Source organism: Corvus moneduloides, chromosome Z (genome assembly GCF_009650955.1).
Source record: "Corvus moneduloides isolate bCorMon1 chromosome Z, bCorMon1.pri, whole genome shotgun sequence".
NCBI classification, from domain to species: domain Eukaryota; kingdom Metazoa; phylum Chordata; class Aves; order Passeriformes; family Corvidae; genus Corvus; species Corvus moneduloides.
The window spans coordinates 462,268-485,884 of record NC_045511.1 but is presented as its reverse complement, the minus strand read 5'-3'; the positions used below and the strand labels follow the sequence as shown (position 1 = coordinate 485,884).

Here is a 23,617-nt window from a genome sequence, read left to right as displayed (position 1 = left end):
TCAGTTCCACAGTCCCTTTCCTTGCCCCGTGAGCAATGGGATCAGAGGCAACACCTCTAGTGACTCACAGGATCCCAGACTGCTTTGGGTTGGAAGGCAGGGACACCTTCCACTAGACCAGTGCTCCCAGCCTGGTCCTGAACAGCTCCAGTGATGGGAAGGAGCACTTCCTCCCCACTTTGTGGCCTTGTGCTCTGTTGGCCTTTGGGGCTCAGATGTCACCGGGCAGCCGCTCCTGGAGCAACCTCTGAGCCCAGAGGATCAAAGGCCGCGCGTCTCGGAGCTGATCCCTCTCTGGACAGACAATCCATCTCTGTGCAGTCATGGGAAGGATGCCCATCAGCCAGGCCAATGGACTCAAATTAAATAACCTTTTCCCAGCACTTACTGCTGAGAACAAATTCAGCAGGAAAATAGAAGGCAGGTTTTAGACCTGGTCCAAATTTGCAAATCCCCATGCTCTACAGGCAGGAGCAGAACCTGCTCCTGAGGGCTTGAAATTGCTGATTTACAAATAAATCCCTTGCGCTTGCCCAGGCTGTGCTGCTGGAGACAAGTACTTCTAGATGGGAGGAGAGAAACACGGCTAAGCAGGAAAGCAGGTGGAGAGTGAGCCCTTTGGAAAGAAGGAGGAAGGAAAAGTGCTTCCACAATGTTAGACACGGTTTTGGATTCAAATATGACATTGCTGAAGTTCTGCCACACTCACACAGCCAAATCCCCACTCGACAGTAAACCAGCAGAGCTTGGCCGGAGATTCCACAGGAAAAGAACTATCACTGCTCTCCTCCATTTTTCCCACCTTCCATTGTGTTGGTTTTGCATCTTGCTCTCTCCCCTGTCACAACCCAGCTCACAAGAGCTCACTAGTGGATCAGCTTAAGTATCCAACAGCTCCAATCCCTGCTCTAGAAAATAATCAATCAAGCACTTAATTAGTAAGATCAGGAAGGAGCTGCCCAGAGACCGCTAACAGGGAACAGAATTAAATATCCATCACAGGTGGGATCCCAAACCAGGGCAAATACCTGATTCACCATCTTCTCCAGCCTTTTTAGAGGGTGTAACTCACCTCAGCCTGACACCAGAGGTGCAGAGAACCCCAAATACCAGCATAAAGGGCTCTTACAAAGACACACAGCTCCATTATTTCTTAAAAAAACCTTTAATTGGAATTCCATCCTTATGGCAAATGACACACAGTAGGATTATCCAAATTCGCTGTGTTACATCAAATGGAAGTCCTTGGTCAATCTGAAATGCATACGTTGGGCTAAAAGCAAGGATCTGTACACATCTGGCATTAACAAAATCAAAGGAGCTGCTCTCTCTTGCAGCTTACACTTCATGGTGATCCCCAGCTCTCTGTGCATGGTGGAAAGGGAGAATTCACTGAACTTTTAGGTATTCCTAGGGAAACCCTAGCCCCACTGAACTCAGCTATGCCATCCTCCTCTCCAGGGGATGGCAGAAGGCCAGCTCCGACACCATCCATACACCTTTTGGTGTCAGCACCTTTTGGAAGCTTCCACCTTCTCTGAAATGCAGCTAGGACCAAGGGACAGGTTAGAAAGAAATTCAAAAGAGAAAAATTCACTCAATAATGAAAAAATAAGCCAAACTGCAGAGTGCAAAAGCAGGAAAACAACCTCACCCCACTACTTCCCATTTCTTCCCTCAGGACACCACAGGCTGTTCCTAACTCCTCAATTTCCAGTCGATATCCTGAGGCCAGAGCTCCACAGTGCTGGCAGCTCTGGTGGGCAGATCCCCTGCCCAGCTCACTCCTGCACTTAGGTGCCACCCCAGCTGGGGCAGGAGGACAGTGACCCCCTGCCATCCCCAAAGCCCCCCAGAGCTCCAGCCCAGCCTGAGGACTCGGCTCTCACCAAGGAAACCTTGGGATGCAGCGCTGCCTCACATCCCACAGGCTGGCTTCCCACTGCCTGTTCTTGTCAGGGATATGTGCATGAGCAACACTTGTGACTGAAGTGCTGCAAGAGGAGTGTCACTGATAAGAACAACCCAGCTGGATTGCTGTCCAGGGACCAGAGCGTCCCAGATCCGGGCACACCAGGCCCAGAGCCAGTAGCATCAGAGGTTTCCAGCCCACCAGAGGGGCACTGGGAACAGCTATGGGGCAGAGGAGCTGCAAACTCAGCAGGACATGGCACTGAGGAGGGCTCAGGAAGGCACATGCACCATGGGATTCATCTCTCCTTGGGGCAGACACTCACCCAACCCGCTGGGCATTGGCTTGAGAGATGAGGAACTCCTCAGAAACCTCTATGAAAATACCCTTTGACAGCAACCAGTACCACCAGCTCCGTGAGACAGGCCCCATCTGCTAAAAGCTGGAAAATTAAGTGATTTCTACATTATGGTCTAATAGCAGCAACAGAGTAATTATCCCACTTGTGGTTAGAACACTCAAAAGTGAATTTTAAGTACCTTTTATTACTGGGGACAAATGTAATGCCTTAGAATCAGTGCCAGCTAGGATTTTTAGGACTCTCTCCAGTACGAAAATGAAAAGCCATCTGTATTTATAATACCACAAAGTTCATAGGAAATTAACCTCTGCTTTCCACACTTTGTCAATGTGGTGGTCACAGCCTGGACCACCTGAAGGTCAGCTGTGAGGATACAGGAGTGAGTTGGAAGATTTGACAGACCAGATTGTTTTCCACTGACCCCGAAGTGTCACACAGAGAAGTGGAACAGAGTTCTTTGTCCAACAAGAGACGTAAGGCCAGTGTTCCCAGACATACTGTGCTCCTTTCTGCTGCCAAGGCAGCGAGCAGAGACCAAGGGGAGGGAGAAGAGGGAGAAGAGAAGCTTCTGGCTCCCTGCCACTGAAACAGGCACAGGCATGAAGGGTCAAGGAAGACTTCTTTCTGCGAGGAACAGGGTGCTGCACTGAAGGAATCTCAGTCTGTCTCACCCTGGGAAGCAGGTATGGCAGTGGAGCAAGCAACTCTCCAGAGGTATTAGGGATTTACACCCCTCCACAGGTGCTCAACACAGCATCCATCCATTCCTTTGGTACCCCACCTTTACTTCTTCCAACAAAACAGAACAAGACAAACCCCTGATATACCACAAGAGGCCTTTTCTCTCTTTAAACACCCTGTTTTCAAAAGATCAGAGGTCCAAACTACTCATGCCTCATGGTTACCTGAGCAGATCAACCTGGCTGAGAAGCGTGGCATCTGCTTCCCAGACACCAGCAATTCCCAAGAACCAGCCTGCAGTGCCCAGGTCCTGGCGTTTCAGTGCTAAAGACATCAAGTAAACGTGTGCCCCCGAGGAGGTGCCAGCTGGGCCACCACACGGACGGCTCAGTGCCACGGGACACGGTCACAGCTCTGCTCCCGCCCCGGTGGCAGGAGGGGCCCCTGTGCCTCCCGGGGGGACACTCAGTGCCAGGGCCCTGCCCAGCTCAGCTCTGCTGTGGGCTGGCAGCCTTTCAGGAGAGCCCCAGCACAGGGCGGCCTGTTCTCAGGCATCTGCAATGTAAAACTGTAAATTACTCCTGGCTGATCATCTCCATTTAAATAACAGCAATTAAGCCATATCAATCCTAACTATGGCACTCCAGAGGTATCCCACAAAAACACAGTACTGTGGCACAGTAGAAAGCACAGAGTGGATCTATAAACCTCCTGGAGAACAAGCCTGACTTCCTAAATTTACTTCACCAAACAGAGAAAGCTCTTTTTAATAAAAATAATAATAATTTAAAAAGCCATTCTGCTTAAGATAAGCCAACATGTTTCCACACATGCTCCTGCTAGGCTTGAAACACACAGTTTCAAAGGATCAAATTCTCCAGTATCACCTAAGCAGGCTAATTCCTTTCAATTTATGCTCTTCAAATGCTTTCCTGCAGATAATGAAAATGTTTTTTCTAAAAAATGTAAACAAGTTTTGTGCGTTCTACTATCCCAGCTAAGCTTTCACTGGAAGTTTCTGGCAGGAGAAAACCAAAACAAAACAAAGCCTTATCTTTATGTTCTAAAAAAAAAAAAAGAAGAAAGAAATATATATATGTATACACACATTATTAAAAAGCATTAGAAGCCACTTGATCTCCAAAGTCTCCAAAGCCAGCTGCAAAGTCCCTCTCAGAACAGACAACAGACTGTGCTGGTCAGACTGCACCTTAAGCAAAACCAAAATAATTGTACCTTTGACTTGGCAAGTTAATGCACTCATGACCACCCTGCATACAAATAAATCCCTGCATAGAAATAGAAGCTAATTGTAAAAAAGCTGTGTACGTTTTTCAGTGCGCACTGCCAGGCTCACGCCAAGTCTGATCGGGGTCGGATGACACGAGATCTCCTCACGCCTGACAGCGTAAACGCCCTCATTGCCCTACTTCCTACAACTCTTCTCAAACAAAGAAAACATAAGAAAAATTAAACCAAAGTCAAGTTCTCTGTGCTGTTGTGGGCGATAACAGCACTGAGAGCACGAGCCTGTGGGTGTGTGCCGGGAGGGCTGGTCCGGGGCAGTGTCCCTCCGCAGGCGGCTCCGTGGGATGCAGGCGGCTCCCGGGCTCACAGGGGCTGGCTGGTGAAGAACGCCTTGGTCTCCCTGCACACGGGGTTGACGCAGAGCGGGCAGCACAGGGTCAGCTGGCGGGAGCACACCTCGTTGGACTGCAGGTGGGAGCACACCAGGTCTGCCAGGGCCTGCAGGGCGGGTGGCAATGGTCAGAGGGAGCAAATCCAGCTGTGCAAACCCCCCGCCCTAGCCCCGGCACGGGGCTGCTGAGCCTGTGCCCCCTTCTGACAAAAACACACCAACTGCGGTACAGGAAACCCCTCTGCGCTAGACAGATGAGGTACGCAGGGCTCCATTTCTGCTCTTAAACTCAAAATACGTTAAAACTACCTGAAAACAGCCATGCTCAGCAGGAAACACAACTGCAAACCTTTACAGCCACTGCAACATAGCAGATACCTTGGAGAAGAGTGGATTTCCATTGAGAGACTCTGCTCTTCTGATGTTTTCTACTCCACACTGAATCAAAAGTAAGGAGGAAAAAGTTAGATCTGTTAAATCTGCTAGATCCTTCACTGGGTAGCCTTCAAAATCTTCCTACTTCATTCAGAAGTTGCCCCAAAATGACAGGATTAAATGCAGTATCATGGTTTTTAGTATAGCAAAAATTACGATGGGGCAACATTTTGTTTTGCTGCCAAAAATCATTCTTTTTCAGCAATAATTGTAATGGTCTTTATACCAGAAAGACAAACTTGCACCTGTGTTGTGGTTAAGCCAGTTCAGATTAATTTTTGATTCACAGGAAAATAAAGCTCATCCCAAATCATATTGCAAGAAGCAACTACAAACCAAATTGCACCCCAGGAGAAATAATTTCAGAGCAGCACTACCCAAACAAGACCAAACCCACAGAGCATTCACCTCGTTGGCTAAAACCTGGGCATACTCGATATCCAGCTCATACAGTGTTTCAATGTGGTCACTCGTAAATGCTATTGGGACCAACAACATGTTCTTCTTTCCTCGCTGGCACAGTCCTTTAATGGTCTCATCTGTCTGGGGACCAAGCCAAGGCATTGGTCCAACCTGGAAGAAAAAAGGGGAAATAAAGGAAAAACACTCATTAAATCATTCTTACAAAGAACACCCACATTTCCTTAGGCAGGATGACAGAGACCAGATTATGGATGGGATGGAAACAGCTATTTGTATTTCCCTGCTTTTGGTTGTACTTCTCACTTTCTCCATTAATTGTTTAACGAATGGAGACACACTTCCCACCATTACACCTCAAAGGAACAGAACCTGGGCCGGCCTGAACAAGACTGATTAAAATAACTGAAAATGCAAATAAAGGAGTATTTTTTTCAGTTCAGTAAAACCCTGCACAGGGTTTACCTGCTCAGCTTCCCTGAGCACGTACCTTGGACTGCCACACAAGCCTGTAAGGGTTGGAGTAGTTGAGCTTCTCCATGACTCTCTGGACAGTAGCTCCCACTTCTTGAGGATACGGATCGCCGCGATTCACCACCTGCACCACGAACACACCGCACCTCTGTCATCCAGTGAACACTCTGGGGAAGGACCAGATTTGCCTGGCACTTCCACAGCTGTCCCCACACCCTTCCCTGAGGTAACTCACAGACATGGGCAGCGAGTGGGCCGAGAAGAGGATGACCACATCTTTCCTTTTGTCTGGTGGGAACAGGTTCAGTTCCTTCTGGATGTGATCAGCAAAGCACTGCTCAGAGAAACAGAAACAAAGACCTGAATCAGGAACACTGGGAGGCATTCCTGCTCTTAGTGATCCAGACAGGCAGCTCCCATGTTTCTTGTTGCCTTAAGAACTCCCAAATTCCCTTCAGTGTGCACAACACTCAGGCAGTGTGTCCCGGGAATGTCCCCCAGCACAGGCAGTTCCACCTTGCCTGCCTTCAGTGTTTTTTTCATCTGCTCAGCACACCAGAAAAACTGCAAACCCACACAAAAGGAGAAGCTCCCTGATAAAGACCAAAGGGCCATTTTCTCTGAAAAGAAAGCAGCAAGGCTTCCCCCTCATTGCTCCTGCCACAGCCAGGAATTACTCTTTGCTGCCGGAGGGGAATTGCCAAACCAACACGATCTCTGTGTGCGCTGATCACAGACCTGCTCTGAGCAGGAATTTGGACTAATGGCCTGTAGAGGTTCCTTCCAGCCACCACCATTAGGGTAACATCATTCAGCTTTTAAAACAGGATGTGCACAGTGGTCCCTTTCACACCTTATCTTGCCAAAGCATCTGGCATGAAATAACCCTCCTTCTCCTGTAATTTCAGACATGGTAGACAAGACTCATTTCATCGCACAACTAAAATGCACCCTCCGATTGAAGCCTTCCTGTTATCCTTCCTCAGTATTTTTTTCTATATTTTAAAAGAAAATATATAAACCCCAAAGGCTTCAGATCCACACCTGAATGAGAAGGGGATGTGTGGGCCATCGGTCAATTATGCTCCACTTCATCTTTGGCTTCTCCCCTTTCTCGTTATAGTAGCGATAAATGGCATTTAAACTGCTTCCTGAAACAGAATTGACAACACAAGTTCAGCCAGGCCATCAGCAACCTGTCAGATTGAAACAGCCTTGCAGCAAGCTATTACCATATTTTAAATGCTACATAATTAAAATGCAATTGTAAATCAGAGCTGAGAGTCTCCAATGGGAACAATTATATCCAAGCTCATACAATGCACCAGTCTGATCAAAGTTCAGATGATTTATCCACGTTCACAGCCACGTGCCTACAGCGCCCCTGCTCTGCTCGGAGGCTCACCTGTGGTGGAGCAGCTGTACTGGGGGTACTGGGTGAAGGCAACAGCCCTCTCAATGCCATCCTTCTCCATCTGCTCAATGGCCTCCTCTGTCAGGGGATGCACGTACCGGAAGCCAATGTAGTACTTGTGAGGCGCTGCCAGCCCGAGCACAGGAAGAGAAAGTGCAGGAAAAGGTGAGAACTCACAGTAACACATCATTAATATTTCAAATAGACAAGAACAGGCAGGCTGAAACTGCTGAAGTAAACTTGTCGATAATTTTCTGGCTACTTTTCTAAAGCACTGTCATATATAAACCCTTTCTTTGGCCAAGCAATTTTCTGGTACCTCACTTGGCTGTGATTAGAATTTAAAAGTGATTTATATCATGGTTTGCTTCTGCAGAAACATCACTTGCCTGCTTCTCCTGCATTTAGCAGAGACATGGGTCCCAGCCTGGACAGAGCCCTCATGTCTCACTGGGCAAGTCCTAATTTTAATGATGTAATGATAAAAAAGTGTCACTACAAAAAGCTAAATGAACACCCCAATGTCCTCACAGTCCTCAGCTCCAGCTGCCTTCCCTGCCCAGCACACCTGCTCCCAGGGCACCAAAACCCCAAGGACCAGCACTATTGTCTGGGGCAGCAGAGCAGTGAATCAGGGATAAATGCTCTCCCATTCTAATTTTGGAGGAGTTTTATAAAAAGCTTCATGGCTTTAACACCTAATTTTGGAGGCAGTATGATTCTCCCTGAGGACATCTCAGGTTTCTCCATTTTCTGTCTCTAATCTTTTGGGTGTCAGCTTTGGGAGCACGGCTTGGTTAGGGGACGGGGGGCAGGCAGGGGAGGTTTGCTGTTTTGTTTTTTTAAGTGGAGGACAGAGGTTCTTAGGAGAACAAAAGCAAAGTTTCTTTTTCAGGGTTTCCGGGTCAGTGGCTCTGAAATAACATTTAGCAGGTTTCTGAAGGAAGCAGATGTCCCGTGCTTGGGCTCCACTCCATACATTTATGCAGGATTCAGAAAACAGGTTTAGACAGCCCCAGTTCTCTGCAGGAGGCATGAGAGCTCCCAGCTGGGAGCAGCAGCAAATAATGACCCAACTTCGGGAGCCCTTGAGCCAGTAACCTCATTAACATCTTTGAATGGCATTGAAGACAAAAGTCTGACTAACCACAGCAGGGACTGTAGGAGTTTAACCTGGGAAAGGACATTCAAAACATGGCCAACCTGGAAGCAATACCCTCACAGTGTCAGGTTTTATTCAGAACCATGGGCAGCAAAAGGGAGATGCTGGTGTCTGTATACAGACAACTTAAATAAGAGTGACATCCTGTCCTGATTTTGGCTTGGATAGTTAGTTCCCCTCCTAGGAGCTGGTACAGTGCTGTGTCTGGATTTAGGAGGAGAGCAGTTTTCCTGACACACTGAGGTTTCAGTTGCTGCCCAGATCAGATCACGGCAAAATGACCCTGAAATTATTTCTTTTTTGCCACGTTTCACATGGTACCAGCACCTCCTGCCAGTTACTCATTAACAGGGCTCAGCACTCCCAAAGTGCTACCTGTGAGCACACCACATTCCCAAATGCTGTCTGGAAGCACATCCAGCTGTTCCAAGCTGTTCGGAAGGAACACAGTGCTCTGCAAGGTCACTTGGGATGCTGAAGGAAGTGGCTGGCAGTGATCAGCACATTCTATTGTTAAACTGCAGCTGCTGTCAAGTAAAAAAGGAGTCTCCAAAGGACTTATCAGGTGGGAGAGGTGCCCAGAGAAGGGTGTGACTGCACAGAGAGTGGTCACCAAACAAAAGCAAGTGGGAGTGGGACACTGGGAAAAGCAGATAAACCGTCCAAGTTTTATCTGCAGAACCTGCTGCAAGCCTGACCCTTCAGGGGCTCCTGCTCCAAGATCACTCCTGCCTTGGGTGACACAGCAGGCCTCAGGCTCTTGTACTTGCAGGGACTGTACTTCGAGGGACAGCTCAAACTAAGCTAGGGAGTCACATCTGTGGAGAAAGGTTTGAACATCACCTGAATGAAGGCACCAGTGACACACTGCGTTCTGAATGGATGAAATAAATTTAGTTCTAGCCTTCCAAGAATGTTGCTTTTCACCTTCCAGACCCTTTTAGTAGTCCTTTTCCTCTAGCCCTTTTCTAGCCAAGCCTGAGGCAGGTGCCACAAAAAGCTACAAAATAGCCCTGCGTGAAAGGACATTCCCAGAAGCATCTGCACCCATTTCCCATCACACTCAGGCTACTGGGCAGAGTGGCACAGGCTACCCCATACCAGTCAGCACTCCTTGCTGGGAGGGAGTGAGGTTCAGAGGGATTCTGTGATCCAGAGAGAGGGGAGGGAGGCTGTATTCATGTTTGAAGTTTTCTCATCATGAAGGACTGGCAAAGAGAGCATCTCCTTCCACCTCAGCCAAACTGTCCAGCCTTATCTCCTGCTGTGTCCCTGGGTGGGGCTCACTGCTATCGCTCAGCCATGCCCTGCAGTGCTCATCTACAAAGCCTTGTCTTTTCTCCAACTGTCCTCCTTTAAGCCCTGAAACAGCTGCTGAGAGCGCCACTCTGAACCCCTCCTGCCACACCTGCCTTAGTTGTTCACATGAAATACATTCCCCTTTTTTCCCATCTAAGCCTCAACCAGTTGTCTTCAGTGCAAGCTTCCTCAGGCTCAAGCAGGGCTTACAGGGCAGGTGTAGCTTTGCAGTGCCACACACTAAGGGAGACTCCTGGCACCTGAAAATAACACACTTTGTCTATCACAGTCATCTTCCCATGAGCACAGGAGAGACAGAGAGGTGACTCCCTGAGCCCAGCCCTCAATAACGACCTAACAGCGAATGGAATCCCTCCTGCACTGTCTTTGCCATGACCTCCCAGCAGGGCTGAGATCCACAGCACCCCACAATGAAAACCAAGAAGCCAAAGCTGCTTTGCAAGCAAACAGTTCCAAGACAGAGAGCAAAGGCAGCCTGTAGGAGGCTGAGCAGAGCAGTACCAGTGCGAGGAGACATGCTGTCCAGCAGCTTCACCATGCCCTCTCCCTGCACCGCTGTCCACTTCTTGATGGGGGAGCCCCCGCCGATCCTGCTGTACTGCTCCTGGATTTTCGGGGTGCGGCGCTTGGCAATGAGCGGTGCTAATTGACTGGAGCATTCAAGAGGGACGTGTTAATAGCACAACCCAAACCACCAGCCCTTCCCCAGCGCTCTGCTGCAGCAGGTTTTCTGCGGCAATCTCCGCAAATTACAGCAAAGCAGCACGGTTTGTTTGATGTTATATTCCACCACCCTGCCCACACCTCAATCTGCAATTAGAAGAGAACAACCATGGCAAACATACTTCCAGAGCGTTCTAGCACTGCCTCTTGCACTGACTGCTCCCAAGATGAAGTAGTCTTAGGGAATGCTGCTCTCTACAGAAGGTAAATATCAGAGCCTACAGCTCAGACAGCAACACCTAACACCGCTTGTACCACGGGAGATCCCAGTGCTCCTCACTTTTGAGCCGGAAGGGTCATTAGGTCTCTGTCCAGGAAGAGACGCAGTAAGAAATCGTGGACGTCATCCAGCCGCTCCGGGCCTCCCATGTTCAACATCAAGATTCCGGTTTTAGGTTTCCTGTGGAATCAAGAGAGATTTCAAATCCTAGGGACCTACTGCTTTTATTTTTATTATTACGACAAAACAACCAGTTTATCCTCCCTGCATTTGCCTTTTGCAAAGGCAGCTCCTATTCAGAGGCTCCGCCTGCTTATGTAAACGCTTGGGCTCTGAACAGGAATAGACAGACACAAGTATCTACACGATCTTTGCTTTTTTAAAAAGTACCCACTTTGTAACACAGACTTTAGCCGGAAACACGCTAAGAAAGCTGTCTTGCAGCTGCAGGCTCTAAGGGAGGTTATAAAACAGGGTCTCAGCTGTGGATTCCAACCAAACCAAGCAGCAGCTTCCCTGGATAACAGATGAGCCAGTCGCACAAGTCTTTGTCTTCATTACTGTGGGGACACATCTCATCTCCTGCAGCAGTGACAGCAGCAAGAAGCCTTTCTACACATAAATTCATTGCAGGGCCAGTTGTGTTTGGGTTGGGTTTTTCCACATGGCTTTTCTATCCAGGTGCAGGTCTGGCACACTGTTGTAAGGATGATGTCCCACACGGCACAGCAGCACAGATGGTGGTATCAGCATTTACAGAATGGCTGCTGATCACAACTCTCACCCAATTTCCCCATGGAATTGTTTCCCCTGCCCAAGGGAGCCCACAGACCAGGATCTCTCACTTCCCAAGCAGATGGTTTAGGTTGCACAGGGAGCTTTGCCCTCCTCTCGTTAAAGCCAAAGTCTCACAACAGGGCACTGAGAGGAGCCCAGGCCTGCCCCAGTGTTTCAGGACCTCAGCTTCTAGTCCCTTTCTGCTGGAGTGTTTATCAGAAGGCTGCTGAATAAAACCCAGGAAGCAAGAACCAGGACTTCGAATAATAATGATAATGAACGTCCTTCCATTGCTCCTACACTGCCTCAGGCCTTACAGGGGCCCCAGGCTCACGGAGCTCTGCAGGAACAAGGCTGTCCTTGCCCTGCGGAACGGAGAACACAGGGCTGGGTGAGTGCAGCCAGGCAGATAAACAATCACACGCTCACAAAGCAGACCAAGCCCTGTGGCTGCCCTGCTTCTATCAGGAAGAGGCAGCGGGCACAGAGCCCCCGCCCTGCTGCGCACACCTACCGCTCCTGGGGCTGGATCTGGGGCTTGGTGCTCTCCGTCACCACGGCGGCCGTGGCCTGGCCTCTCCATCGCACTGGCACCCGCAGCTGGCTGCAGCTCCTCAGCACTGCGGAGAGATAACAGCTCTGATAACCTGCGCCGGGCCGAGGGGCCCCTCGCCAGCACAGCGCTAATCCCTCCACAGCCACACAAACCCACTCACAGCACCGCGAGCTCAGCATTTTCTCACTCAAGCGCCAGGTCCTGAGATCAAAGAAAGTCAGGAAATCGCAAGCTTCTGCCTTCCTTTGAGCACTTGTTATACTTACAGCTCTGCAGATATCAGGCAACAACCAAAAAGCGAACCAAAGCCTCACTAATCTGTGAGTTCCAATCATAACTCCAAAATAACTGGTGACAACAGAGCAGAAACAAGGGGCTGACACTGAGGAATAAGCATCAGACTGTGTAACTCCTCGTGGGTCAGACACACCTGGGCACACCCCAGACACAATAGCACAGAGCTCCTCAGCAGCTGACCCACCCTCTGGGAAGAGCATCTTACAGCTCACAGTTCTCTAATAACCTCCTGAACAGATGCTGAACGGACTCAAAACCTGCTGAAATCAATGGCAACGAAACGCATCCTGCAAATCCAGCCTCTTACTCGGGATTACGAGTACATAGATGTGGATGCCTGCATCTGCACTTATACAAAAAGCTGCAAACTAAAGAACTTCAAGCATCACTGATGCCTGAAAGAGTCTTTTCAAATATTATTTTTTACTTCCAGTTCTTAGGTTATTACTTTCTGAAGGGCTGACACGATATGCTAATTATAGAGAACAATAAGTTCAGAAGTTTCAATGGCTGCATTGATACTTCTGCACTGTAACAACGCATTTGTCCTTGCCCCAGAGGGGGCTGGGGCACTGCCCAGGCTCCCCGGGGAATAGGCACAGCCCCACGGCTGCCAGAGCTCCAGGAGCATTTGGACAACGCTCTCAGGCACAGGGTGGGATTGTTGGGGTGTCCCATGCAGGGCCAGGAGCTGAATCAATGACCCGGAGTCCCTTCCAACCCAGGACATTCTGCAATTGATAATTTAAAGTGAGGTTTATGCACGTTTCCATCTGCATCATGAAGGACATAGTGCAGAACGGGATGTGCAACGAGGATGATCCCAGCTCGATGGAACATTAGTAAAAGTGTTCTTTCGTATGTTTTAGAAGTGGCATTACGATACTAAACTCTAGAGCGAAAACTGGGGTGGGTAAGCACACCGGTGCCTCTCGGTAGGGACACGATGTGAGCGCTGCAGGGGTGAGCAGCGGGAGGACAGCGGTGACCCTGCCCTGCGCCCAGGGCTCACACCTCCCACCGCACATGCGGCGAACTGCGACACAGGCAGCATTTCCACACAAACGCTTTCAAACGGGAGAGCGGCTCGTTTCAAACTGAATTCCACAGAGGGTAAAATATATAACAATACAGAAAATCAACGAGAAGCTGAGCCCAACAGGAGCAAGGGGCACGTTTGCCTCGGGTGGAGAGACCCTGAGCATCGCAGCCCGCGGCTGAGGAGACCCCGCGCGCGGCTGAGGAGACCCCGCGCGCGGCTGAGGGGACCCCGCGCGCCGCTGAGGGGGAGACCGCCATCATCCTGCCCGGTAAGCCAGCCGGCCGCACGGCCCCCGGGGCGCCCGCCGCAGCAGCCCCGCCGGCCCAAACGCGGGTCAGCGTTACGAAAGGCGCCTCTCGGGCGTTGTGTAACGCGGTGCCGGCGCTGCCGGCGGCGCCGCCGCGCTCCCGCCCGCGCAGCGCCCGCGGTGTCCGGGCAGCCCTCAGGCCGCCCGCCGCCCCTGGCCCCCCGTTCCCGCCATCGCGGCGGCGCCCCCACACTCACAGTGACGCCCGGCAGCGGCGGCAGCAGCGGCCATCTTGGCCGCCCGCATTCCCTCAGACAGCCGCGCCACCGCCCCTCGCGTTACACCGCCCCGGGACCGCCCCGGCACCGCCCCGGCACCGCCCCGGCACCCGACGGCAGCGGGGGCGATCCGGGGAGGGCTGGCGGCGGTCCCGAGGCGGGTGTCCCGTAGGTGGCCCTGCCCCGGCTCCCCTCCATAGTCCCCGTGGACTCCCACGGAGCGAGGGCGAGCGATCCCCGGTTTGAAATGACGCTCTAAACTGCAAAACCTTTTAAAACTGCAAAATCTTTTAAAAGAGATTTAAAATGTTTTTGTAAAAAATGCTGGGGTCTTTCTCAGCGGGCGCCTCATGAGAGATGAGGGTTCGACTTCTGCGTCCCATCAGACACATTGATGCAGGAGCACAGCGCTTGCCTGGTAACCTCCATTCCCGGTAGAAACTCAGCACTGGAATTCAGGCATTGGAAAAGGTTGCCCAGGGAGTTGGAGTCACCATCCCTGGAGGTGTTCAAGAGGCATATGGATCTGGCACTGTGTGATGTGGTTTAGTGGTTTAGGAATTCCAGAGGTAGCGCTAGGTTGGTGGTTGCACTTGATGATTCTATGATAATGATACTATCATTTAAACACAAAGCAACAAACACCACAGCAGTTATCCTGCACATGTGGGTGGTTTGCATCCCAAGCTTCTTCAGCAGCAGTTTTGGACAGCAGCAGAGCCAGCTCTTGGTGCCGAAGGCTGGCAGCAATGTGTTCTCCCCAAAAGTGCCTTACAAAGCAGGTCAAGGTAAGCTTGAACATAGATAAATATAAAATAGTACATGTAAGGAGAGGTAATCTAATCAAAGCTACAGGACAGTCATCCCAAAGCTGCTAGGGACAAGGATGAAAGGTCCTGGAGCCAGTGCTAGCAGTCCAGTTTACCAGTTCCCAATCCAATTACCAATCTGACTGTGTTGAGACACTGTGAAGAAAAATGAAAGTGAGATGAGAAATCCAAGTTCTGATTGCACATTTTCTTCTCTTTGGCAGGCTTGTTTTTCCTTCCTAATAAAAAAACCCCCAAGTTCTCTTGTGCTCCAAGCAGTTGCAGCATCTTTCCCAGATCCCACCCCACCTCTCTCCACCAGCTGCCAAGGGAATTGCACAGCAGTCTCTGGTAAGTTCCACAGCATCTTTCATTCCAGTCACCTTTTAAGCTCCTTATCTGATCTGCCTCTTCCATGAGCACTTCTTAAGTCCTCAGTCCTTCCCCTAGTAGCTCCCCTGATAAGGAGATCTTTAACCTTTTCAGAGCAGCTCAGCCCTGTCAAGTTTCAGGACTGAAAACTCATCCCAAACATGTGATGTTTTTCAAAAGCATCTATTCCAAACACTTCCTTCCCATCACTTCAGGCACTAGAAGGAAAGTATTTTATAAAGTTCTTTACCTGGTGCCAGAAGTTCAGGCTGCTTCCCGCAGCACTACTGCCTCAGGAACCTCTTACGCAGCAACACATTTATTCTCATTTATTCTTTCCAGGATGTTTCACTGGGCAGCTGAGGTGGTCCCTCCAAATTAGAAAAATTCATACTTTTAAGTTAATTAACGGGGATTTACTTTAAAAAGGAAAAAAAACTCATGGCAGTTCTTGGGATATGTTTACTGCACTTGAAAATTCCCTTGTCCTGGGTTTTTGTACACACTGTATCAAGCAACAAGCTCCAAAGACTCAGTAAAAGGAACAGGCATTAATGTCAAGTACTGTCTTGCACACCAGCTTCTGTTGCCATAATTTATTGGTTACTGATTTAGACCAGCTTATATAACATGCAAGATGAAGAAAACCAATCACTTATTACAAAAATATGGATATCCACAGCTCAACAATTCCAGGAGTGAATGGCAAATCCAGCCCAAGTCTCAGTGCAGGTGCCAGATGATGCACACACCTTTTTTATTCTCTCTGGTAAAGGAGTTGCTTTATGACTAGAAACCATACAGACGACTCAACACATGAAGTATTCCACTACCCCTATTCGCTAAGTTGATTACAGCCAGGGAAGCTGCTCAGCCGCAGTAGCACAAGGGAACAGGGAGCTGCTCTATGAACACACCTCAGCGTGACGTGGGAAAGCACTGCTGGGACTACAGTCTGAAAATCCAGTGTGCTTCAGTTACCATTCCTCTGGGTCTCAGTCAGCCATTTCTGGTTGCAAACAGGGAGCAAAAGGCACCACAACCCCCCATGCCCAGGAGCCATCAGACACGTCCAGCTGGGTGTGCATGGACCCACGGCAGCGCTTCATCCACAGCTCTTGGGAAAGGGAGCAAAGCCTGCCTTGCCAGAAGCCTCAGCACTGCTGAGCAATAAATAATTGGGAAAAAACCCCAAAGCCCCAGACCCAACCCACCTCTCTCGCAGTGGAATTCTGTGCGCTGCACTACACACCTTGCTACTGAATCAACTCAGGGAACCCTCATTAAAATCAGCAGGAACTAAAAACGTGCAACCCTCAAGATACTTATTCCCATTTTTATCCTTTGCTCATGTCTCTCCATACCATTCTCAGAGGGCAGTCTTAGGGGATTTCAAGAGCTTGAACTCCTGACTTCCCCAACAAGAAACCCCAAGAGAAAATAGATTAAAATTAAAGCAAATTTAAAAATAAAATGATCAAATTCCCAGCATATTTTAAGTCACAGAAATTAAAAGCAGAAGTGTATCTTGTTTTTTAAATGACAGCTTACCAGGATCTTTGTTTTGTGATGACTCAAGAGCATAAATGCACCTAAACAATTTTTCTAACGCTTCTTCCAGTTAATTGCTAGCATTTTTTTTTTTAAAGAGTTTTTTTTTTCCTTTTCACATCCTAGATTGGTATTTGAATTAGCAACAGGTTGCAGGAAGTCTTGTTGTCAGATAGGCTGTAGTACAGCAGTGTGTATCATTCTTTCCCAAGCATCAGATGCTCAGTTTTCCAGGAGTTTTTCCCAAGGATGGCTAAGGTTTGCAGCGCTGGACAAAGCGTGGATAGAGACAGACATCTCGGATATGGTGTCTGTTCAGAATCCAGGTCAGGAACCGCTCCAACCCCAAACCGTATCCTCCATGAGGGCATGTACCGTATTTTCTCTGTGAAATTCAGGAAGGGGATATTACACGTTTTCTTGTCATTTATAGTTGCATTAATACCACCAGAAACAAACCAACCAGCCCCTCCAAGAGGGGAAAAGCCCCAACTCTAGTCTCAGACAAGCAGCACGTGTGCTGTACTGACCTGATCCGTGTACCAGTAGTATGGTGTGGGATCGATGCCCTCTCTCTTGTAGCCCTCGAGCAGCTCCTCGCTGTCCCAGGTACGCATGGAGCCCCCGACGATCTCACCCACGTTGGGCATCAGCACATCCACCTGCAAGGCACCACAGCACATCCGCTTACAGAAACGCTGCCACAGCAGGGGAGCACACACAGCCCGAGCCAGCCACGCCAAGGCACCCCGAACAAAACCTGGCAAGGATTCTCCAAGGAGTTTCCTGGAGCACTCATGCCCAGCAGCATCCCCCCAGTGCCGCAGGTAAAACAACTCACAGACTCGGTGAGGCGCGAGTCATCGCTGCAGCGCTGCATGTAGAAAGACTTGATCTCTGCAGGAAACCGGCACAGCAGGATGGGCTCGTTAATGGTGTCTGTCATCAGTCTCTCAGGAGCCTCGGGAATATCCTACAGTTAGAGAAGGCTTTATTAATATGCAGCACCAAAACAACTCCCATACTTGAGTCCCACATGAAGCAGGCATGAAAGGAAGACAGGTTCAGACTGCACGTGTCCACACTTTCATCCTAATGTACCTAAATTCTTAAAACAAACTTATTTTAGAAGAAATACATTTATATATAAAAACACACATGTCTGGGGAAAAAAAATCTGTTCAATTAAAATCTAAGTCTCCCCAGTATATGAGACAGAAAACTGAGGGGAAAAAAAATCCTGGCTATGCTGTCAGGTTCTCCTGAGCTCCTTCAAACAACTGTCTCACATGCTGGAGAAGTGTGGCCAGGGAACTGATGACAGGTGACAACACAGGTTTTTATTCCAGTGTTTAAGGACATCAGGTCAATTCCCAACCCACAGCTGCATTCCTAGATGACATTACTCCACCTCCCAGCAGGATGTTACCTCCCCAAACTCATAGTAAGTGCCATCTTCCTTCTTCACATCATGTTCCTTCAGCCACTCGATGGCTTCAGCGTAGTTCATGCGTCGGAAGGGACGTTTGGGGGGCTGGAAACCCTGTGGATAAGAGCAGAGACAGGTGGAGGAGCACCATTTTAAAAGGGGTATTTTCTAGCTGATCAGCACGTCCACAACCCTTCCCAGCTTGCACATCATCAAATTATCAAATGATCGAAGTACTACAGTACTACAACGTTAGAACCAAACACAACTGTTCCAAGCCCAATAAATCTCACAGATCAGCTGGCAGGAAAGATAAGGGAGAAAGTAATTCCAGAACTGATTCCTGTTCTGTATGAATTCATTGCCCATGGAGGTATTCCAAACTGAGCTGTTAGCAAAGGTTACATGAGCAGAGCCACAACAGGACATTTTCTCTTCCCTGTGCTCAAGAATGGCTTTAGAACCCTCCTCTGTGATGTGTGCTTCTGCTACATCCCACCTCCTGACCCATCTCAGCCCAAATCTGAAACTGAACATTCCACAGTGTTTATCAGGAAACAGGCCAAAACCCCAGGGATGAGCGAGTTTGCGTGCTCTGTAATGGAGATCAGGTGTCTTGCAAAGCCAAATCTTCTCTGCAAAGGCAGAAGACAAAAGGGCTCTACACATGAGAGCAGCTTCAGGGCTCCATGTTCCAAGGGAGGAACTGAAACCCCGCTTGTTTCATTGTTCCCTCATGCTCCATCAGCAAGCACCAGCTGGTCGATACACGATCTCTGGGGTGGAGGTTTTTATTCCACTGGCACAGCACACACTTCCATAAATCCTGGCACACTGTTGGCTCCTGGAGTGTGCTAGCAAGGAACATCTTCCCCCACAGTTCCCTGCTTTCATCATTACCAGCCTTGCAGATTTTTCATTCTTACTATGTTTCATATTCTTATCATTACAAATAGTAACTAAGCTCACTGCCATGCCCTGCATCTCCCAAAGGAATGTGCTGAGTAGCAAAGGTTTAAGATCCTATTTTCTTGGCTATTCCCATTGCTACCTACCGGGTTGAGGTCATACAGTAAGCTCGCTGCAGGTGATTTCAGGATTCTGTCTACGACATCACACACCAAGTTCTCCAGGCGGTCCAACAAGTCCTCAAAACTTATAAAAGGACATTCCGCTTCAATGTGAGTGTACCTGAAACAGAGCCACACCATCGCAAAGTCACATACAAGCAACACGTCTTTAGCTATGAAACAAAGCCGTTTAAAAAACCCACAACCCAAACACACACTTTTGACCCCCTTTTACTCCCACACTGTAAAGGAAATCAAGCTGTTTAAAAAAAACAAGGACAACTGTCCATACTCTGCCAAGTGCCTGCGGGTCCTGGACTGCTCCGCTCTGTAGGACTGAGCAATACAGAAGACATCTCCCAGAGCTGGCAGGCAGGTCTCCAGGTAGAGCTGGGATGACTGGGTCAGGTATGCCTCTTCACCGAAGTAATCCAGCTTGAACAGGGTGGAGCCTCCCTCCACCTGCGTCTGCACTAAGGTTGGTGGTGTGACCTGTTGGAGAGCAGGGCTGTCACTGCTCGAGTGAAGAACTGAGGACATGGATGAGACTCAGGGCACTAGAGCAGTCACTTGCTGACCAGGGAACACACACTTACTTCATAGTATCCGTTGGCAAAGAAGTGATCCCTGAAGGCCTGCACGACCATGGAGCGCACCTTGAAGATTTTGGACATGTTCTCGCCTCGAATCATCATGTGCCTGTTGTTGAGCTGCACATCAACCTCTGAGTCCTCATTGAGCAGATTGTCAGCCCCTCCTGCCGGGGCCAGGCCAATGAGCTCCCAGTAATCACAGCTCAGCTCGTGGCCTCCTGGAGCCTGGCAGTGGGAGAGAAACAAACACTGGGGAAAAAGTCCACTGCTTGCCCCTTGGATGTCTTTTCACAAGGGCCTGGAGTGATGGGACATGGGGGAATGGCTTCCCACAGACAGAGGGGAGGGTAGATGGGGTATTAGGAAGAAATTCTTCCCTGTGAGGGTGGGGAGGCCCTGGCACAGGCTGCCCAGAGCAGCTGTGGCTGCCTCACCCCCCGAAATGTGCAAGGCCAGGCTGGACGGGGCTTGGAGCAGCCTGGGACAGTGGAAAGGGTCCCTGCCCATGGCAGGGGTGGGACTGGATGAGCTATAAGGTCCTTCCAACCCAAAGGGTCTGTGACTGAGTTCTGCTCTCACCAGCTCCCCCGTGTGGGTCACAGCTGCCTTCCGCCCCTGACAAATGGCATTTTTAGTTCAGTCACGGCATTTTCAGGGTAGAAATGCGGATTTCTTTCAAAGGCTAACCCACAGATTTTTACCAAAATGTAATGGTGCATGCTCACATTACCTAGCCTTGGATCAATCCTATAAACACATCTCAGTAAAAGAGACGTGAAAAAATTCTCAGCCTCACAAAATAAAAACTGAATAAACCTGTTAAGGAAAATGAAGCCACGTCATTTATTTAACATAGTTCTGCACATTATACTCTAGGAATTGTCTATCAGTGGAAAATTGTTTCAGGCAGTGTCTCACACCGAATGGTGGGTGACAGCACAGCTTTGGGAGCTTTGCTCTTTCTCTAGCCCTAATTCCATCTGAAATAATCCAATGATTCTTTCTACCTCTGCTTCCCTCAGGACACCGATGACCCGTGAGAGAGGAGAAGCCAGATGAGCTCCTGTACCTGCTTGCCCTGGGGCAGGAGGTTCAGCGTGCCGTACACCACCACGCTGCTCTCTGTGGACAGCACCAGCCCGTTGTAGCACTGGCACTGCAGCGAGACACACAAAGGCACAGGTGAGTAAGTTTTTATTCCTAACTTTCCTACCGCATCTGCTGGAGTCACAGATTAGCTCACAGTCACTTCTAAACAGTTCTCACATTGACAAACTGCACTGGGAGGACATACAAGTTAACAGTAACACAACTGAGTCAGTAGGTTGAGGAGAACTTAACAACATCTATGTAAGAGAACACCAGTTAAGTTATGAACTCTTCAATTAATGACAAAACAGAATTATCACAACTTACCAGCTCATCAGAAAGGACACACTGAAGAAACCCTGTGCCATCTCTCAAGACAATAAACATCAGATTTTTCCCTAGTTAAAAAGAGAAGGAATTTGGTTTCACTATGAGCAGGTGCTGGTTAGCTCCTCATTTGGCAGGATTAGCTTAAAACACAGAACAAGTTGAGGAAATTCTGCAGGACTAGCCTCCAAACTGAAAATCCTGTAGGATTTGAACTAAAAAATGTCTGTATGCCCACACATCAGGGGTACCTGTCACTGTTGCAGTGACCATGGAGATCAACCAGAGAGGGCACCTAACCAATGGTTTAAAATTTTGAGACCAGGTGCTGTCAGACTCATTCTGTGTCCAAATTTTGAAGGACACTGTACTTGTTCTATCTCTCGGCACAGGCTCAACAGTGCTCATGCTTTACCTTGCCTCCGTAACCTGTGGATCCAGCCAAAAATCTTCACTCTTTGCCCTCTGTAAGCCTCCAGAGCACTGATCTTCACCTGTGAGGCAGGGAATAAAAGCCATCAAATAGGGGAATGGTTCACCATCTCCTAGACACAGAGCTCATCCAGACCCCATCCCAGAGCAGCACAGTCTCTGTGCTGACCAGATGCCCTAGCACAGGCCATGTGCCAAGGCACAGGATCATACTCACACACTTGGCTTCTGGAAGACTGGGATCATTCTTGATAACAACCTTCTTAGCTTCCTCCAGGTTCTTCTCTCTTCTCAAAAGATCTTCTGCCTGGTTTGAAAGAGTAATTTATTAAGTAGCTGTGACCAGGCCAGTTGTAAATAACAAGTGAAACAACAGCACCAGTGAGGAACAAGCTGAGGCTTTTTTGGAGGGGCAGGAATGATGGTAACACTGTAATATTTTTAGAAAACAAAGGTGCTCTCTGTTCCTTCTGCAGCCTACCTCCTTCTTCTCCTTAGCTTCATTTTTCATCTGCTCCCTGTGCCATAGCTTTTTGACATTCTTCATCTGTGATTTGGAAATGATGGCCCATCTCTAAAGAATTCAAGGAGAGATCAAAGCACAGCAGATTACATTGTGTCCCTTCACATCAAGAAACACTAAAATAATTCCCACTAGGAAACCCTTCAATGCCACAGCACCTCGTTTTCTTTTTGGGAATCCACATAAATTGTAGGAAATGGCTCTTTTCCTGCTGTCATCAATGCCTAAAAAGGGGGGGAAAATAATCAAAGTGAACCAAAGTCATCCTTACAGAGCCTAAGCAGGCATCCTGCTTCTGCTCAGGTTGCAAAAATGGGTATGGAATTCACATTTAAAAATACAAGGGCCATCACTTGCCCCAAAGCACATTCCACATTTCCAAACAAAGCAGGTGTTTTCCACACTCACCTTCAACACAGTCTTGAATGGCTTCTTTTGCGTCCCATCACCGGTGGAGTCGCTGCCCTCTCGTTCAGACACATACAGCTCTTCTGGGATACATGATAAATAAGGGCAATTACTCAAAAAAATTTTTGAGAATTACTCACTGCAGGCGGCTGGATGAGGTGACCTTTAAAGGCCTCTTCCAACCCGACACAAACCTTTCTATTATACCAAATCTTGATGGTTATCAGCAGTGATAAACCTTCAAAGGCACCATCTGGTCAATCAGGATAAGAATTATTTAATATCTTTCATTTAAAAAAAATCAATCCATGCAGTGCGTTCGCTGAAGGCTCAAGGGCTCCCGAGGTACCGAACCCTCGGGAGCCACTGGCTGCACATCGGGAACCAGAAGGAGCAGCCCTTCCTGGGAACAGCTTTGTGCAGGGAAGCAGGGAGAGAGGGCCTGGGGACCAGCCAGGGCAGCGCTCGGCTCGGCCACGGCCGGAACCGAAATGAGAAGCGCAGCGACCCTGCCCGTGCCCGGGAAAGGCCCGGCCCGGCGGGCCCGGCGGCGCTGCGGCCGCTCCCGGTGCGCCCCGCCAGCCGCAGCGCCCGGCCCCGCCCGCCCGGCCCCGCACGGCTCCCCCGGGGCACCGGCACAGGCGGGGGGCGCGGGGGATGCGGGGATGAGGGGGACGCGGGGGTGCGGGGACCGGGGCCGCCCGGGCTCTCACCGAAGGCCAGCGTCGCCATCCTGCCCAGCACATCCCCCGCCATGGCCGCGGCGCCGGAACTGCATCACGGGCCCGCTGAGCCAACCCGCCGCCGCCTTGCGTCAGCCAGCCTTCCCTTCCCTTCCCTTCCCTTCCCTTCCCTTCCCTTCCCTTCCCTTCCCTTCCCTTCCCTTCCCTTCCCTTCCCTTCCCTTCCCTTCCCTTCCCTTCCCTTCCCTTCCCTTCCCTTCCCTTCCCTTCCCTTCCCTTCCCTTCCCTTCCCTTCCCTTCCCTTCCCTTCCCTTCCCTTCCCTTCCCCGCATATGGGCGCAGGCCGGGCAATTCCTCCCCCGGAGGTGCTGACA

General features: G+C 49.5%; 2 protein-coding genes and 1 long non-coding RNA gene across 3 annotated transcripts in view; 1 reads left to right on the top strand and 2 right to left on the bottom strand.

Moving 5' to 3' along the window:
- Nucleotides 1-1,146: 1,146 nt before the first annotated feature.
- FECH (ferrochelatase) lies at nt 1,147-14,029 on the bottom strand. The gene is made up of 11 exons (XM_032096034.1): nt 13,938-14,029; nt 12,053-12,158; nt 10,822-10,941; nt 10,320-10,468; nt 7,328-7,462; nt 6,967-7,073; nt 6,158-6,256; nt 5,939-6,046; nt 5,437-5,601; nt 4,972-5,031; nt 1,147-4,700 (listed from the first exon to the last, which is right to left on the bottom strand). Exons 1-11 carry the CDS (start codon nt 13,984-13,986, stop codon nt 4,566-4,568), a joined length of 1,233 nt encoding a protein of 410 aa, XP_031951925.1. The 5' UTR covers nt 13,987-14,029; the 3' UTR covers nt 1,147-4,565.
- LOC116437814 overlaps nt 12,153-23,617 on the top strand; it is a 46,522-nt gene continuing 35,057 nt past the window's right edge. The window contains exons 1-3 of the long non-coding RNA XR_004237488.1: nt 12,153-13,701; nt 14,992-15,118; nt 20,805-20,964. This is a non-coding gene — a long non-coding RNA (uncharacterized LOC116437814). The remainder of the gene's footprint in view (nt 13,702-14,991; nt 15,119-20,804; nt 20,965-23,617) is intronic.
- Nucleotides 15,702-23,378, bottom strand: NARS1 (asparaginyl-tRNA synthetase 1). The gene is made up of 15 exons (XM_032096032.1): nt 23,275-23,378; nt 22,562-22,644; nt 22,312-22,377; nt 22,112-22,204; nt 21,848-21,937; nt 21,614-21,692; nt 21,199-21,269; nt 20,852-20,938; nt 19,786-20,007; nt 19,482-19,681; nt 19,175-19,310; nt 18,120-18,233; nt 17,532-17,663; nt 17,221-17,352; nt 15,702-17,075 (listed from the first exon to the last, which is right to left on the bottom strand). Exons 1-15 carry the CDS (start codon nt 23,315-23,317, stop codon nt 16,944-16,946), a joined length of 1,680 nt encoding a protein of 559 aa, XP_031951923.1. The 5' UTR covers nt 23,318-23,378; the 3' UTR covers nt 15,702-16,943.

Coding starts and splice junctions, on each gene's coding strand:
- FECH (XM_032096034.1), bottom strand. CDS start 13,986: ATGCGGGCGGCCAAGATGGCCGCTGCTGCCGCCGCTGCCGGGCGTCAC. Junction 5,032..5,436: donor CCCAGGTTTTAGCCAACGAG/GTGAATGCTCTG, acceptor CTTTTGATTCAG/TGTGGAGTAGAAAACATCAG. Junction 4,701..4,971: donor GAAATCCACTCTTCTCCAAG/GTATCTGCTATG, acceptor CCCGCCCTGCAG/GCCCTGGCAGACCTGGTGTG.
- NARS1 (XM_032096032.1), bottom strand. CDS start 23,317: ATGGCGGGGGATGTGCTGGGCAGGATGGCGACGCTGGCCTTCG. Junction 21,938..22,111: donor AAGCTAAGGAGAAGAAGGAG/GTAGGCTGCAGA, acceptor CTTTCAAACCAG/GCAGAAGATCTTTTGAGAAG. Junction 17,353..17,531: donor ACTCGCGCCTCACCGAGTCT/GTGAGTTGTTTT, acceptor GGTGCCTTGCAG/GTGGATGTGCTGATGCCCAA.